This window comes from Oncorhynchus clarkii, chromosome 5, assembly GCF_045791955.1.
Source record: "Oncorhynchus clarkii lewisi isolate Uvic-CL-2024 chromosome 5, UVic_Ocla_1.0, whole genome shotgun sequence".
NCBI lineage: Eukaryota > Metazoa > Chordata > Actinopteri > Salmoniformes > Salmonidae > Oncorhynchus > Oncorhynchus clarkii.
This window is the reverse complement of record NC_092151.1, coordinates 83,991,539-84,010,304: the sequence shown is the minus strand read 5'-3', so window position 1 is coordinate 84,010,304 and position 18,766 is coordinate 83,991,539. Positions and strand designations below refer to the sequence as shown.

Genomic DNA, 18,766 nt, shown 5'->3' with positions numbered 1-18,766 from the left:
ACTGTGCTTACCGCAGTATGCCCAGAATACCATCTCAGCTCAGAGAAATAGATCCATTATGCAGTTTGAGTATTAGAGTGTTGAGTTAATTGATTTCTGTGCGGGCGGTTGCAGGGCAGGATGGCGGACGGCGTGCATTAACGCTTTAATGGAATGTGAAGTTGTGCACATGGAGTTGTAGCAGCCGACGGGAGGGACGTGGGAGAGAGGTCCTCTCTGGTGTTATCTGACAGAACAATCCTGGAATCACATTAGTGCTCTGGGTTCAGCACCACCATCAGTTTCATCAGACATCAGTGGGATCACTGCTAAACTGTGCCGGTGTCTCTCAAATCCTTAGTCATAACTCGACAGCACCCAAATCCCTCTCCCTCTCCTGATAATGCCAGTATTAGCCATGAAAGATTCCGTCGTTCTGCCCCTAAACAAGGCAGTTCCTAGGCCATCATTGTAAATAATAATTTGTTCTTAACTGACTTGTCTAGTTAAATAAAGGTTTAAAAAAAAAAAAAGATTTAGATATAGTACTTCCACTCAGTGATTTTTTTACTGATCAGTTCATTTATAATCAGTAGGTTTTGTTATCTGTTTTCACAGTCCTCCAACCACACCTGCACACCACTTTTTTAATACATTTTTGTACCTGTATTGATGTTTATCACTTGTTTTCTTTGGTGCAAATAAATTCAACTAAATTAAACTGAATATTCAACACAGACCTACCACAGACACCAACTGTTTAGCAGGTTTAACAATCATTTAGTCACTTATGAAGAAGATGACCAGCACTCTCAAATGAAGTTTATTTAGATGTGTTTTTAAATCAGCAGTCACGTGTTTTGGCCAGCTAGTCAGTCTGTCAGACAGAAGCTGCTATCACTACAGCCCTCGCTCGGCTGAGGGATATTTTAGCTACGCTACACATTCCATATCAATTCATTACCGCCTCATTTCACGGCCCATGAATCACTGCACTGGCGTGTCGGTGAGAGGGGGGGGACCGTCGTTTCGGGCTGTTAGCATTAGTTTGAAAGGGTTCAGGTTTGATTAGCCATGTTTATTGGCCTGTGATGTTGTAAACGCCTCCCCTGTCATAGTGATCTAGCATGATGTTTTGTCAATGTGTGTTTAGAAGCAGGTTAAATATGTCTGTCAGTGAGTGGATTATTTCCAGGTTGCTCCCAGCTAATGTGGGACTTTCTCTCTGTGTATCTCTGTGTCTCCATGCGTGTCTCTGTGTTTCTCTGGCTGTGTGTCTCCTTGTTTGTGTCTCTGTCCATGTTCCTGTCCATGTCTGTGTCTTCCTGTCCATGTCTGTGTGTCCTTGTTCATGTCGCCCTGTCCATGTCCCATGTCTCTGTGTCCATATCCTTGTCTCCGTCCCTGTCTCGGTGCATCCCTGTCCGTGTCGCTGTCTCCATCCCTGTCTCTGTGTGTCCATGTCCCATGTCTCTGTGTCCATATCCTTGTCTCCGTCCCTGTCTCGGTGCATCCCTGTCCGTGTCGCTGTCTCCATCCCTGTCTCTGTGTGTCCATGTCCCATGTCTCTGTGTCCATATCCTTGTCTCCGTCCCTGTCTCGGTGCATCCCTGTCCGTGTCGCTGTCGCCATCCCTGTCTCTGTGTGTCCATGTCCCATGTCTCTGTGTCCATATCCTTGTCTCCGTCCCTGTCTCGGTGCATCCCTGTCCGTGTCGCTGTCTCCATCCCTGTCTCTGTGTGTCCATGTCTCTGTGTCTCTGTCCCTGTCTCTGTGTGTCCATGTACCCTGTCTCCGTCCCTGTCTCTGTGCGTCCCTGTCTCCGTCCCTGTCTCTGTGCGTCCCTGGCTCCGTCCCTGTCTCTGTGCGCCCCTATCCGTGTCCCTCCAGCATTTGTGACCCTGCTGAACGGTGACCAGGCTCAGGATGCCATCCGCTGCCTCCACCAGAGCATGGTGCGCAGCCGGGACATCACAGTGCAGCTCCAGCCCACAGACAGTCTGCTCTGCCTCACCAACCTGCCCCACACCTTTACTGCCCAGCAGCTTGAGGACCTAGTCCGTTCCTACGGAAACATCGAGCGCTGCTTCCTGGTCTACAGCGAGCTCACCGGACACTCCAAGGGCTACGGCTTTGTGGAATACATGAAGAAGGACTCAGCGTCGCGGGCGCGGTCGGAGCTACTGGGGCGACCAGAGGGGGAACGTGCGGTCATGGTCCAATGGACAGATGTGAACCAGTTGACTGCGGGTCACCACCTCCACTCTAAGTGCCTCTGTGTGGACCGGCTGCCCCAGGAGTACGACTCAGAAGAGCTGACCCTCCTGTTCTCAGACAGATACAAACCTGTCTTCTGCCAGGTGAGTCTGAGGTGGAGTACTTGGTGTGTGCGTGTGCGTATGCATGTGTGTAACCCTCCACTTGTCCCACACAGATATCAATACATTATGAAATTACCATGATGCCTCCTAGCTGTTGCAGAACCAGCAGGCTATGCTATAACCTATGCTTCAGCATCGTGTGTGTCTGTGTGTGTGTTTATTTTACCTTTATTTATCTAGGCAAGTCAGTTAAGAACAAATTCTTATTTTCAATGACGGCCTAGGAACAGTGGGTTAACTGCCTGTTCAGGGGCAGGACGACAGATTTGTACCTTGTCAGCTCGGGGATTTGAACTTACAACCTTCCGGTTACTAGTCCAACGCTCTAACCACTAGGCTACCCTGCCGTCCCATGCTTCAGCATCGTGTGTGTGTGTGTGTGTGTGTTGTGAACAGATGATAAGCTGTTCTTACCTACACACTGCCATACCCACAGTATCCATCTCCTCATATACAGATCCCATAACTCACAGGTCCCATACGTCACAGGTCCCATAACTCACAGATCCCATACCTCACAGGTCCCATACCTCACAGATCCCATAACTCACAGATCCCATAACTCACAGATCCCATACCTCACAGATCCCATAACTCCCAGGTCCCATAACTTTCAGGTCCCATAACTTCCAGGTCCCATACCTCACAGGTCCCATACCTCACAGGTCCCATACTTCACAGATCCCATACCTCACAGATCCCATACCTGACAGATCCCATAACTCACAGGTCCCATAACTCACAGATCCCATAACTCCCAGGTCCCATAACTTTCAGGTCCCATAACTTCCAGGTCCCATACCTCACAGGTCCCATACCTCACATGTCCCATAACTCACAGATACCATACCTCACAGATCCCATACCTGACAGATCCCATAACTCACAGGTCCCATAACTCACAGATCCCATAATTCTCAGATTCCATACCTCCCAGATTCCATACCTCTCAGATTCCATACCTCCCAGGTCCGATACCTCACAGATACAATATCTCACAGGTTCCATATCTCACAGGTCCCATATCTCACAGGTCCCATATCTCACAGATCCCATACCTCACAGGTCCCATACCCCCACCCCCACCATCATCCCTCTGCAGTGCACTAAGGGCTCTCCTCCTCCCTAAGCCCCCCACCATCATCCCTCTGCAGTACACTAAGGGCTCTCCTCCTCCCTAAGCCCCCCCACCCCCACCATCATCCCTCTGCAGTACACTAAGGGCTCTCCTCCTCCCTAAGCCCCCCCACCCCCACCATCATCCCTCTGCAGTGCACTAAGGGCTCTCCTCCTCCCTAATCCCCCCACCATCATCCCTCTGCAGTGCACTAAGAGCTCTCCTCCTCCCTAACCCCCCCACCATCATCCCTCTGCAGTACACTAAGGGCTCTCCTCCTCCCTAAGCCCCCCCACCCCCACCATCATCCCTCTGCAGTACACTAAGGGCTCTCCTCCTCCCTAAGCCCCCCCACCCCAACCATCATCCCTCTGCAGTGAACTAAGGGCTCTCCTCCTCCCTAAGCCCCCCACCATCATCCCTCTGCAGTACACTAAGGGCTCTCCTCCTCCCTAAGCCCCCCCACCCCCACCATCATCCCTCTGCAGTGCAATAAGGGCTCTCCTCCTCCCTAAGCCCCCCACCATCATCCCTCTGCAGTACACTAAGGGCTCTCCTCCTCCCTAAGCCCCCCACCATCATCCCTCTGCAGTGCACTAAGGGCTCTCCTCCTCCCTAAGCCCCCCACCATCATCCCTCTGCAGTGCACTAAGGGCTCTCCTCCTCCCTAAGCCCCCCACCATCATCCCTCTGCAGTACACTAAGGGCTCTCCTCCTCCCTAAGCCCCCCCACCCCCACCATCATCCCTCTGCAGTACACTAAGGGCTCTCCTCCTCCCTAAGCCCCCCACCATCATCCCTCTGCAGTGCACTAAGGGCTCTCCTCCTCCCTAAGATCCCCACCATCATCCCTCTGCAGTGCACTAAGGGCTCTCCTCCTCCCTAAGCCCCCCACCATCATCCCTCTGCAGTGCACTAAGGGCTCTCCTCCTCCCTAAGCCCCCCACCATCATCCCTCTGCAGTGCACTAAGGGCTCTCCTCCTCCCTAAGCCCCCCCACCCCCACCATCATCCCTCTGCAGTGCACTAAGGGCTCTCCTCCTCCCTAAGCCCCCCACCATCATCCCTCTGCAGTGCACTAAGGGCTCTCCTCCTCCCTAAGCCCCCCCACCATCATCCCTCTGCAGTACACTAAGGGCTCTCCTCCTCCCTAAGCCCCCCACCATCATCCCTCTGCAGTGCACTAAGGGCTCTCCTCCTCCCTAAGCCCCCCCACCCCCACCATCATCCCTCTGCAGTGCACTAAGGGCTCTCCTCCTCCCTAAGCCCCCCCACCCCCACCATCATCCCTCTGCAGTGCACTAAGGGCTCTCCTCCTCCCTAAGCCCCCCACCATCATCCCTCTGCAGTGCACTAAGGGCTCTCCTCCTCCCTAAGCCCCCCACCATCATCCCTCCCTAAGCCCCCCACCCTAAGCCCCCCACCATCATCCCTCCCTAAGCCCCCCACCCTAAGCCCCCCACCATCATCCCTCTGCAGTACACTAAGGGCTCTCCTCCTCCCTAAGCCCCCCCCACCCCCACCATCATCCCTCTGCAGTGCACTAAGGGCTCTCCTCCTCCCTAAGCCCCCCCACCCCCACCATCATCCCTCTGCAGTGCACTAAGGGCTCTCCTCCTCCCTAAGCCCCCCACCATCATCCCTCTGCAGTACACTAAGGGCTCTCCTCCTCCCTAAGCCCCCCACCATCATCCCTCTGCAGTGCACTAAGGGCTCTCCTCCTCCCTAAGCCCCCCACCATCATCCCTCTGCAGTACACTAAGGGCTCTCCTCCTCCCTAAGCCCTATGATCACCACTAGTCTGCAGTACACTAAGGGCTATCCTCCTCCCTAAACCCTATGATCACCACTAGTCTGCAGTACACTAAGGGCTCTCCTCCTCCCTAAGCCCTATGATCACCACTAGTCTGCAGTACACTAAGGGCTCTCCTCCTCCCTAAGCCCTATGATCACCACTAGTCTGCAGTACAGGGCTCTCCTCCTCCCTAAGGGCTCTCCTCCTCCCTAAGCCCTATGATCACCACTAGTCTGCAGTACACTAAGGGCTCTCCTCCTCCCTAAGCCCTATGATCACCACTAGTCTGCAGTACACTAAGGGCTCTCCTCCTCCCTAAGCCCTATGATCACCACTAGTCTGCAGTACACTAAGGGCTCTCCTCCTCCCTAAGCCCTATGATCACCACTAGTCTGCAGTACACTAAGGGCTCTCCTCCTCCCTAAGCCCTATGATCACCACTAGTCTGCAGTACACTAAGGGCTCTCCTCCTCCCTAAGCCCTATGATCACCACTAGTCTGCTGTACACTAAGGGCTCTCCTCCTCCCTAAGCCCTATGATCACCACTAGTCTGCTGTACACTAAGGGCTCTCCTCCTCCCTAAGCCCTATGATCACCACTAGTCTGCAGTACACTAAGGGCTCTCCTCCTCCCTAAGCCCTATGATCACCACTAGTCTGCAGTACACTAAGGGCTCTCCTCCTCCCTAAGCCCTATGATCACCACTAGTCTGCAGTACACTAAGGGCTCTCCTCCTCCCTAAGCCCTATGATCACCACTAGTCTGCAGTACACTAAGGGCTCTCCTCCTCCCTAAGCCCTATGATCACCACTAGTCTGCAGTACACTAAGGGCTCTCCTCCTCCCTAAGCCCTATGATCACCACTAGTCTGCAGTACACTAAGGGCTCTCCTCCTCCCTAAGCCCTATGATCACCACTAGTCTGCAGTACACTAAGGGCTCTCCTCCTCCCTAAGCCCTATGATCACCACTAGTCTGCAGTACACTAAGGGCTCTCCTCCTCCCTAAGCCCTATGATCACCACTAGTCTGCAGTACACTAAGGGCTCTCCTCCTCCCTAAGCCCTATGATCACCACTAGTCTGCAGTACACTAAGGGCTCTCCTCCTCCCTAAGCCCTATGATCACCACTAGTCTGCAGTACACTAAGGGCTCTCCTCCTCCCTAAGCCCTATGATCACCACTAGTCTGCAGTACACTAAGGGCTCTCCTCCTCCCTAAGCCCTATGATCACCACTAGTCTGCAGTACACTAAGGGCTCTCCTCCTCCCTAAGCCCTATGATCACCACTAGTCTGCAGTACACTAAGGGCTCTCCTCCTCCCTAAGCCCTATGATCACCACTAGTCTGCAGTACACTAAGGGCTCTCCTCCTCCCTAAGCCCTATGATCACCACTAGTCTGCAGTACACTAAGGGCTCTCCTCCTCCCTAAGCCCTATGATCACCACTAGTCTGCAGTACACTAAGGGCTCTCCTCCTCCCTAAGCCCTATGATCACCACTAGTCTGCAGTACACTAAGGGCTCTCCTCCTCCCTAAGCCCTATGATCACCACTAGTCTGCAGTACACTAAGGGCTCTCCTCCTCCCTAAGCCCTATGATCACCACTAGTCTGCAGTACACTAAGGGCTCTCCTCCTCCCTAAGCCCTATGATCACCACTAGTCTGCAGTACACTAAGGGCTCTCCTCCTCCCTAAGCCCTATGATCACCACTAGTCTGCAGTACACTAAGGGCTCTCCTCCTCCCTAAGCCCTATGATCACCACTAGTCTGCAGTACACTAAGGGCTCTCCTCCTCCCTAAGCCCTATGATCACCACTAGTCTGCAGTACACTAAGGGCTCTCCTCCTCCCTAAGCCCTATGATCACCACTAGTCTGCAGTACACTAAGGGCTCTCCTCCTCCCTAAGCCCTATGATCACCACTAGTCTGCAGTACACTAAGGGCTCTCCTCCTCCCTAAGCCCTATGATCACCACTAGTCTGCAGTACACTAAGGGCTCTCCTCCTCCCTAAGCCCTATGATCACCACTAGTCTGCAGTACACTAAGGGCTCTCCTCCTCCCTAAGCCCTATGATCACCACTAGTCTGCAGTACACTAAGGGCTCTCCTCCTCCCTAAGCCCTATGATCACCACTAGTCTGCAGTACACTAAGGGCTCTCCTCCTCCCTAAGCCCTATGATCACCACTAGTCTGCAGTACACTAAGGGCTCTCCTCCTCCCTAAGCCCTATGATCACCACTAGTCTGCAGTACACTAAGGGCTCTCCTCCTCCCTAAGCCCTATGATCACCACTAGTCTGCAGTACACTAAGGGCTCTCCTCCTCCCTAAGCCCTATGATCACCACTAGTCTGCAGTACACTAAGGGCTCTCCTCCTCCCTAAGCCCTATGATCACCACTAGTCTGCAGTACACTAAGGGCTCTCCTCCTCCCTAAGCCCTATGATCACCACTAGTCTGCAGTACACTAAGGGCTCTCCTCCTCCCTAAGCCCTATGATCACCACTAGTCTGCAGTACACTAAGGGCTCTCCTCCTCCCTAAGCCCTATGATCACCACTAGTCTGCTGTACACTAAGGGCTCTCCTCCTCCCTAAGCCCTATGATCACCACTAGTCTGCTGTACACTAAGGGCTCTCCTCCTCCCTAAGCCCTATGATCACCACTAGTCTGCTGTACACTAAGGGCTCTCCTCCTCCCTAAGCCCTATGATCACCACTAGTCTGCTGTACACTAAGGGCTCTCCTCCTCCCTAAGCCCTATGATCACCACTAGTCTGCAGTACACTAAGGGCTCTCCTCCTCCCTAAGCCCTATGATCACCACTAGTCTGCAGTACACTAAGGGCTCTCCTCCTCCCTAAGCCCTATGATCACCACTAGTCTGCAGTACACTAAGGGCTCTCCTCCTCCCTAAGCCCTATGATCACCACTAGTCTGCAGTACACTAAGGGCTCTCCTCCTCCCTAAGCCCTATGATCACCACTAGTCTGCAGTACACTAAGGGCTCTCCTCCTCCCTAAGCCCTATGATCACCACTAGTCTGCAGTACACTAAGGGCTCTCCTCCTCCCTAAGCCCTATGATCACCACTAGTCTGCAGTACACTAAGGGCTCTCCTCCTCCCTAAGCCCTATGATCACCACTAGTCTGCAGTACACTAAGGGCGCTCCTCCTCCCTAAGCCCTATGATCACCACTAGTCTGCAGTACACTAAGGGCGCTCCTCCTCCCTAAGCCCTATGATCACCACTAGTCTGCAGTACACTAAGGGCGCTCCTCCTCCCTAAGCCCTATGATCACCACTAGTCTGCAGTACACTAAGGGCTCTCCTCCTCCCTAAGCCCTATGATCACCACTAGTCTGCAGTACACTAAGGGCTCTCCTCCTCCCTAAGCCCTATGATCACCACTAGTCTGCAGTACACTAAGGGCTCTCCTCCTCCCTAAGCCCTATGATCACCACTAGTCTGCAGTACACTAAGGGCTCTCCTCCTCCCTAAGCCCTATGATCACCACTAGTCTGCAGTACACTAAGGGCTCTCCTCCTCCCTAAGCCCTATGATCACCACTAGTCTGCAGTACACTAAGGGCTCTCCTCCTCCCTAAGCCCTATGATCACCACTAGTCTGCAGTACACTAAGGGCTCTCCTCCTCCCTAAGCCCTATGATCACCACTAGTCTGCAGTACACTAAGGGCTCTCCTCCTCCCTAAGCCCTATGATCACCACTAGTCTGCAGTACACTAAGGGCTCTCCTCCTCCCTAAGCCCTATGATCACCACTAGTCTGCAGTACACTAAGGGCTCTCCTCCTCCCTAAGCCCTATGATCACCACTAGTCTGCAGTACACTAAGGGCTCTCCTCCTCCCTAAGCCCTATGATCACCACTAGTCTGCAGTACACTAAGGGCTCTCCTCCTCCCTAAGCCCTATGATCACCACTAGTCTGCAGTACACTAAGGGCTCTCCTCCTCCCTAAGCCCTATGATCACCACTAGTCTGCAGTACACTAAGGGCTCTCCTCCTCCCTAAGCCCTATGATCACCACTAGTCTGCAGTACACTAAGGGCTCTCCTCCTCCCTAAGCCCTATGATCACCACTAGTCTGCAGTACACTAAGGGCTCTCCTCCTCCCTAAGCCCTATGATCACCACTAGTCTGCAGTACACTAAGGGCTCTCCTCCTCCCTAAGCCCTATGATCACCACTAGTCTGCAGTACACTAAGGGCTCTCCTCCTCCCTAAGCCCTATGATCACCACTAGTCTGCAGTACACTAAGGGCTCTCCTCCTCCCTAAGCCCTATGATCACCACTAGTCTGCAGTACACTAAGGGCTCTCCTCCTCCCTAAGCCCTATGATCACCACTAGTCTGCAGTACACTAAGGGCTCTCCTCCTCCCTAAGCCCTATGATCACCACTAGTCTGCAGTACACTAAGGGCTCTCCTCCTCCCTAAGCCCTATGATCACCACTAGTCTGCAGTACACTAAGGGCTCTCCTCCTCCCTAAGCCCTATGATCACCACTAGTCTGCAGTACACTAAGGGCTCTCCTCCTCCCTAAGCCCTATGATCACCACTAGTCTGCAGTACACTAAGGGCTCTCCTCCTCCCTAAGCCCTATGATCACCACTAGTCTGCAGTACACTAAGGGCTCTCCTCCTCCCTAAGCCCTATGATCACCACTAGTCTGCAGTACACTAAGGGCTCTCCTCCTCCCTAAGCCCTATGATCACCACTAGTCTGCAGTACACTAAGGGCTCTCCTCCTCCCTAAGCCCTATGATCACCACTAGTCTGCAGTACACTAAGGGCTCTCCTCCTCCCTAAGCCCTATGATCACCACTAGTCTGCAGTACACTAAGGGCTCTCCTCCTCCCTAAGCCCTATGATCACCACTAGTCTGCAGTACACTAAGGGCTCTCCTCCTCCCTAAGCCCTATGATCACCACTAGTCTGCAGTACACTAAGGGCTCTCCTCCTCCCTAAGCCCTATGATCACCACTAGTCTGCAGTACACTAAGGGCTCTCCTCCTCCCTAAGCCCTATGATCACCACTAGTCTGCAGTACACTAAGGGCTCTCCTCCTCCCTAAGCCCTATGATCACCACTAGTCTGCAGTACACTAAGGGCTCTCCTCCTCCCTAAGCCCTATGATCACCACTAGTCTGCAGTACACTAAGGGCTCTCCTCCTCCCTAAGCCCTATGATCACCACTAGTCTGCAGTACACTAAGGGCTCTCCTCCTCCCTAAGCCCTATGATCACCACTAGTCTGCAGTACACTAAGGGCTCTCCTCCTCCCTAAGCCCTATGATCACCACTAGTCTGCAGTACACTAAGGGCTCTCCTCCTCCCTAAGCCCTATGATCACCACTAGTCTGCAGTACACTAAGGGCTCTCCTCCTCCCTAAGCCCTATGATCACCACTAGTCTGCAGTACACTAAGGGCTCTCCTCCTCCCTAAGCCCTATGATCACCACTAGTCTGCAGTACACTAAGGGCTCTCCTCCTCCCTAAGCCCTATGATCACCACTAGTCTGCAGTACACTAAGGGCTCTCCTCCTCCCTAAGCCCTATGATCACCACTAGTCTGCAGTACACTAAGGGCTCTCCTCCTCCCTAAGCCCTATGATCACCACTAGTCTGCAGTACACTAAGGGCTCTCCTCCTCCCTAAGCCCTATGATCACCACTAGTCTGCAGTACACTAAGGGCTCTCCTCCTCCCTAAGCCCTATGATCACCACTAGTCTGCAGTACACTAAGGGCTCTCCTCCTCCCTAAGCCCTATGATCACCACTAGTCTGCAGTACACTAAGGGCTCTCCTCCTCCCTAAGCCCTATGATCACCACTAGTCTGCAGTACACTAAGGGCTCTCCTCCTCCCTAAGCCCTATGATCACCACTAGTCTGCAGTACACTAAGGGCTCTCCTCCTCCCTAAGCCCTATGATCACCACTAGTCTGCAGTACACTAAGGGCTCTCCTCCTCCCTAAGCCCTATGATCACCACTAGTCTGCAGTACACTAAGGGCTCTCCTCCTCCCTAAGCCCTATGATCACCACTAGTCTGCAGTACACTAAGGGCTCTCCTCCTCCCTAAGCCCTATGATCACCACTAGTCTGCAGTACACTAAGGGCTCTCCTCCTCCCTAAGCCCTATGATCACCACTAGTCTGCAGTACACTAAGGGCTCTCCTCCTCCCTAAGCCCTATGATCACCACTAGTCTGCAGTACACTAAGGGCTCTCCTCCTCCCTAAGCCCTATGATCACCACTAGTCTGCAGTACACTAAGGGCTCTCCTCCTCCCTAAGCCCTATGATCACCACTAGTCTGCAGTACACTAAGGGCTCTCCTCCTCCCTAAGCCCTATGATCACCACTAGTCTGCAGTACACTAAGGGCTCTCCTCCTCCCTAAGCCCTATGATCACCACTAGTCTGCAGTACACTAAGGGCTCTCCTCCTCCCTAAGCCCTATGATCACCACTAGTCTGAGTACACAGGGCTCTCCTCCTCCCAGCCCTATGATCACCACTAGTCTGCAGTACACTAAGGGCTCTCCTCCTCCCTAAGCCCTATGATCACCACTAGTCTGCAGTACACTAAGGGCTCTCCTCCTCCCTAAGCCCTATGATCACCACTAGTCTGCAGTACACTAAGGGCTCTCCTCCTCCCTAAGCCCTATGATCACCACTAGTCTGCAGTACACTAAGGGCTCTCCTCCTCCCTAAGCCCTATGATCACCACTAGTCTGCAGTACACTAAGGGCTCTCCTCCTCCCTAAGCCCTATGATCACCACTAGTCTGCAGTACACTAAGGGCTCTCCTCCTCCCTAAGCCCTATGATCACCACTAGTCTGCAGTACACTAAGGGCTCTCCTCCTCCCTAAGCCCTATGATCACCACTAGTCTGCAGTACACTAAGGGCTCTCCTCCTCCCTAAGCCCTATGATCACCACTAGTCTGCAGTACACTAAGGGCTCTCCTCCTCCCTAAGCCCTATGATCACCACTAGTCTGCAGTACACTAAGGGCTCTCCTCCTCCCTAAGCCCTATGATCACCACTAGTCTGCAGTACACTAAGGGCTCTCCTCCTCCCTAAGCCCTATGATCACCACTAGTCTGCAGTACACTAAGGGCTCTCCTCCTCCCTAAGCCCTATGATCACCACTAGTCTGCAGTACACTAAGGGCTCTCCTCCTCCCTAAGCCCTATGATCACCACTAGTCTGCAGTACACTAAGGGCTCTCCTCCTCCCTAAGCCCTATGATCACCACTAGTCTGCAGTACACTAAGGGCTCTCCTCCTCCCTAAGCCCTATGATCACCACTAGTCTGCAGTACACTAAGGGCTCTCCTCCTCCCTAAGCCCTATGATCACCACTAGTCTGCAGTACACTAAGGGCTCTCCTCCTCCCTAAGCCCTATGATCACCACTAGTCTGCAGTACACTAAGGGCTCTCCTCCTCCCTAAGCCCTATGATCACCACTAGTCTGCAGTACACTAAGGGCTCTCCTCCTCCCTAAGCCCTATGATCACCACTAGTCTGCAGTACACTAAGGGCTCTCCTCCTCCCTAAGCCCTATGATCACCACTAGTCTGCAGTACACTAAGGGCTCTCCTCCTCCCTAAGCCCTATGATCACCACTAGTCTGCAGTACACTAAGGGCTCTCCTCCTCCCTAAGCCCTATGATCACCACTAGTCTGCAGTACACTAAGGGCTCTCCTCCTCCCTAAGCCCTATGATCACCACTAGTCTGCAGTACACTAAGGGCTCTCCTCCTCCCTAAGCCCTATGATCACCACTAGTCTGCAGTACACTAAGGGCTCTCCTCCTCCCTAAGCCCTATGATCACCACTAGTCTGCAGTACACTAAGGGCTCTCCTCCTCCCTAAGCCCTATGATCACCACTAGTCTGCAGTACACTAAGGGCTCTCCTCCTCCTCCCTAAGCCCTATGATCACCACTAGTCTGCAGTACACTAAGGGCTCTCCTCCTCCCTAAGCCCTATGATCACCACTAGTCTGCAGTACACTAAGGGCTCTCCTCCTCCCTAAGCCCTATGATCACCACTAGTCTGCAGTACACTAAGGGCTCTCCTCCTCCCTAAGCCCTATGATCACCACTAGTCTGCAGTACACTAAGGGCTCTCCTCCTCCCTAAGCCCTATGATCACCACTAGTCTGCAGTACACTAAGGGCTCTCCTCCTCCCTAAGCCCTATGATCACCACTAGTCTGCAGTACACTAAGGGCTCTCCTCCTCCCTAAGCCCTATGATCACCACTAGTCTGCAGTACACTAAGGGCTCTCCTCCTCCCTAAGCCCTATGATCACCACTAGTCTGCAGTACACTAAGGGCTCTCCTCCTCCCTAAGCCCTATGATCACCACTAGTCTGCAGTACACTAAGGGCTCTCCTCCTCCCTAAGCCCTATGATCACCACTAGTCTGCAGTACACTAAGGGCTCTCCTCCTCCCTAAGCCCTATGATCACCACTAGTCTGCAGTACACTAAGGGCTCTCCTCCTCCCTAAGCCCTATGATCACCACTAGTCTGCAGTACACTAAGGGCTCTCCTCCTCCCTAAGCCCTATGATCACCACTAGTCTGCAGTACACTAAGGGCTCTCCTCCTCCCTAAGCCCTATGATCACCACTAGTCTGCAGTACACTAAGGGCTCTCCTCCTCCCTAAGCCCTATGATCACCACTAGTCTGCAGTACACTAAGGGCTCTCCTCCTCCCTAAGCCCTATGATCACCACTAGTCTGCTGTACACTAAGGGCTCTCCTCCTCCCTAAGCCCTATGATCACCACTAGTCTGCAGTACACTAAGGGCTCTCCTCCTCCCTAAGCCCTATGATCACCACTAGTCTGCAGTACACTAAGGGCTCTCCTCCTCCCTAAGCCCTATGATCACCACTAGTCTGCAGTACACTAAGGGCTCTCCTCCTCCCTAAGCCCTATGATCACCACTAGTCTGCTGTACACTAAGGGCTCTCCTCCTCCCTAAGCCCTATGATCACCACTAGTCTGCAGTACACTAAGGGCTCTCCTCCTCCCTAAGCCCTATGATCACCACTAGTCTGCAGTACACTAAGGGCTCTCCTCCTCCCTAAGCCCTATGATCACCACTAGTCTGCAGTACACTAAGGGCTCTCCTCCTCCCTAAGCCCTATGATCACCACTAGTCTGCAGTACACTAAGGGCTCTCCTCCTCCCTAAGCCCTATGATCACCACTAGTCTGCAGTACACTAAGGGCTCTCCTCCTCCCTAAGCCCTATGATCACCACTAGTCTGCAGTACACTAAGGGCTCTCCTCCTCCCTAAGCCCTATGATCACCACTAGTCTGCAGTACACTAAGGGCTCTCCTCCTCCCTAAGCCCTATGATCACCACTAGTCTGCAGTACACTAAGGGCTCTCCTCCTCCCTAAGCCCTATGATCACCACTAGTCTGCAGTACACTAAGGGCTCTCCTCCTCCCTAAGCCCTATGATCACCACTAGTCTGCAGTACACTAAGGGCTCTCCTCCTCCCTAAGCCCTATGATCACCACTAGTCTGCAGTACACTAAGGGCTCTCCTCCTCCCTAAGCCCTATGATCACCACTAGTCTGCAGTACACTAAGGGCTCTCCTCCTCCCTAAGCCCTATGATCACCACTAGTCTGCAGTACACTAAGGGCTCTCCTCCTCCCTAAGCCCTATGATCACCACTAGTCTGCAGTACACTAAGGGCTCTCCTCCTCCCTAAGCCCTATGATCACCACTAGTCTGCAGTACACTAAGGGCTCTCCTCCTCCCTAAGCCCTATGATCACCACTAGTCTGCAGTACACTAAGGGCTCTCCTCCTCCCTAAGCCCTATGATCACCACTAGTCTGCAGTACACTAAGGGCTCTCCTCCTCCCTAAGCCCTATGATCACCACTAGTCTGCAGTACACTAAGGGCTCTCCTCCTCCCTAAGCCCTATGATCACCACTAGTCTGCAGTACACTAAGGGCTCTCCTCCTCCCTAAGCCCTATGATCACCACTAGTCTGCAGTACACTAAGGGCTCTCCTCCTCCCTAAGCCCTATGATCACCACTAGTCTGCAGTACACTAAGGGCTCTCCTCCTCCCTAAGCCCTATGATCACCACTAGTCTGCAGTACACTAAGGGCTCTCCTCCTCCCTAAGCCCTATGATCACCACTAGTCTGCAGTACACTAAGGGCTCTCCTCCTCCCTAAGCCCTATGATCACCACTAGTCTGCAGTACACTAAGGGCTCTCCTCCTCCCTAAGCCCTATGATCACCACTAGTCTGCAGTACACTAAGGGCTCTCCTCCTCCCTAAGCCCTATGATCACCACTAGTCTGCAGTACACTAAGGGCTCTCCTCCTCCCTAAGCCCTATGATCACCACTAGTCTGCAGTACACTAAGGGCTCTCCTCCTCCCTAAGCCCTATGATCACCACTAGTCTGCAGTACACTAAGGGCTCTCCTCCTCCCTAAGCCCTATGATCACCACTAGTCTGCAGTACACTAAGGGCTCTCCTCCTCCCTAAGCCCTATGATCACCACTAGTCTGCAGTACACTAAGGGCTCTCCTCCTCCCTAAGCCCTATGATCACCACTAGTCTGCAGTACACTAAGGGCTCTCCTCCTCCCTAAGCCCTATGATCACCACTAGTCTGCAGTACACTAAGGGCTCTCCTCCTCCCTAAGCCCTATGATCACCACTAGTCTGCAGTACACTAAGGGCTCTCCTCCTCCCTAAGCCCTATGATCACCACTAGTCTGCAGTACACTAAGGGCTCTCCTCCTCCCTAAGCCCTATGATCACCACTAGTCTGCAGTACACTAAGGGCTCTCCTCCTCCCTAAGCCCTATGATCACCACTAGTCTGCAGTACACTAAGGGCTCCCTCCTCCTCTGCAGTACACTAAGGGCCCTATGATCACCACTAGTCTGCAGTACACTAAGGGCTCTCCTCCTCCCTAAGCCCTATGATCACCACTAGTCTGCAGTACACTAAGGGCTCTCCTCCTCCCTAAGCCCTATGATCACCACTAGTCTGCAGTACACTAAGGGCTCTCCTCCTCCCTAAGCCCTATGATCACCACTAGTCTGCAGTACACTAAGGGCTCTCCTCCTCCCTAAGCCCTATGATCACCACTAGTCTGCAGTACACTAAGGGCTCTCCTCCTCCCTAAGCCCTATGATCACCACTAGTCTGCAGTACACTAAGGGCTCTCCTCCTCCCTAAGCCCTATGATCACCACTAGTCTGCAGTACACTAAGGGCTCTCCTCCTCCCTAAGCCCTATGATCACCACTAGTCTGCAGTACACTAAGGGCTCTCCTCCTCCCTAAGCCCTATGATCACCACTAGTCTGCAGTACACTAAGGGCTCTCCTCCTCCCTAAGCCCTATGATCACCACTAGTCTGCAGTACACTAAGGGCTCTCCTCCTCCCTAAGCCCTATGATCACCACTAGTCTGCAGTACACTAAGGGCTCTCCTCCTCCCTAAGCCCTATGATCACCACTAGTCTGCAGTACACTAAGGGCTCTCCTCCTCCCTAAGCCCTATGATCACCACTAGTCTGCAGTACACTAAGGGCTCTCCTCCTCCCTAAGCCCTATGATCACCACTAGTCTGCAGTACACTAAGGGCTCTCCTCCTCCCTAAGCCCTATGATCACCACTAGTCTGCAGTACACTAAGGGCTCTCCTCCTCCCTAAGCCCTATGATCACCACTAGTCTGCAGTACACTAAGGGCTCTCCTCCTCCCTAAGCCCTATGATCACCACTAGTCTGCAGTACACTAAGGGCTCTCCTCCTCCCTAAGCCCTATGATCACCACTAGTCTGCAGTACACTAAGGGCTCTCCTCCTCCCTAAGCCCTATGATCACCACTAGTCTGCAGTACACTAAGGGCTCTCCTCCTCCCTAAGCCCTATGATCACCACTAGTCTGCAGTACACTAAGGGCTCTCCTCCTCCCTAAGCCCTATGATCACCACTAGTCTGCAGTACACTAAGGGCTCTCCTCCTCCCTAAGCCCTATGATCACCACTAGTCTGCAGTACACTAAGGGCTCTCCTCCTCCCTAAGCCCTATGATCACCACTAGTCTGCAGTACACTAAGGGCTCTCCTCCTCCCTAAGCCCTATGATCACCACTAGTCTGCAGTACACTAAGGGCTCTCCTCCTCCCTAAGCCCTATGATCACCACTAGTCTGCAGTACACTAAGGGCTCTCCTCCTCCCTAAGCCCTATGATCACCACTAGTCTGCAGTACACTAAGGGCTCTCCTCCTCCCTAAGCCCTATGATCACCACTAGTCTGCAGTACACTAAGGGCTCTCCTCCTCCCTAAGCCCTATGATCACCACTAGTCTGCAGTACACTAAGGGCTCTCCTCCTCCCTAAGCCCTATGATCACCACTAGTCTGCAGTACACTAAGGGCTCTCCTCCTCCCTAAGCCCTATGATCACCACTAGTCTGCAGTACACTAAGGGCTCTCCTCCTCCCTAAGCCCTATGATCACCACTAGTCTGCAGTACACTAAGGGCTCTCCTCCTCCCTAAGCCCTATGATCACCACTAGTCTGCAGTACACTAAGGGCTCTCCTCCTCCCTAAGCCCTATGATCACCACTAGTCTGCAGTACACTAAGGGCTCTCCTCCTCCCTAAGCCCTATGATCACCACTAGTCTGCAGTACACTAAGGGCTCTCCTCCTCCCTAAGCCCTATGATCACCACTAGTCTGCAGTACACTAAGGGCTCTCCTCCTCCCTAAGCCCTATGATCACCACTAGTCTGCAGTACACTAAGGGCTCTCCTCCTCCCTAAGCCCTATGATCACCACTAGTCTGCAGTACACTAAGGGCTCTCCTCCTCCCTAAGCCCTATGATCACCACTAGTCTGCAGTACACTAAGGGCTCTCCTCCTCCCTAAGCCCTATGATCACCACTAGTCTGCAGTACACTAAGGGCTCTCCTCCTCCCTAAGCCCTATGATCACCACTAGTCTGCAGTACACTAAGGGCTCTCCTCCTCCCTAAGCCCTATGATCACCACTAGTCTGCAGTACACTAAGGGCTCTCCTCCTCCCTAAGCCCTATGATCACCACTAGTCTGCAGTACACTAAGGGCTCTCCTCCTCCCTAAGCCCTATGATCACCACTAGTCTGCAGTACACTAAGGGCTCTCCTCCTCCCTAAGCCCTATGATCACCACTAGTCTGCTAGTCTGCAGTACACTAAGGGCTCTCCTCCTCCCTAAGCCCTATGATCACCACTAGTCTGCAGTACACTAAGGGCTCTCCTCCTCCCTAAGCCCTATGATCACCACTAGTCTGCGGTACACTAAGGGCTCTCCTCCTCCCTAAGCCCTATGATCACCACTAGTCTGCAGTACACTAAGGGCTCTCCTCCTCCCTAAGCCCTATGATCACCACTAGTCTGCAGTACACTAAGGGCTCTCCTCCTCCCTAAGCCCTATGATCAC

At 53.1% G+C, this 18,766-nt stretch overlaps 1 protein-coding gene across 1 annotated transcript in view; it reads left to right on the top strand.

Annotated features, from left to right (window-relative positions):
* The window catches only part of LOC139409476 (ribonucleoprotein, PTB-binding 2), a 123,971-nt gene that overhangs the window by 42,678 nt on the left and 62,527 nt on the right, over positions 1 to 18,766 (top strand). The window contains exon 3 of the mRNA XM_071154670.1: positions 1,870 to 2,339. Coding sequence (XP_071010771.1) covers positions 1,870 to 2,339 — 470 coding nt within the window. The remainder of the gene's footprint in view (positions 1 to 1,869; positions 2,340 to 18,766) is intronic.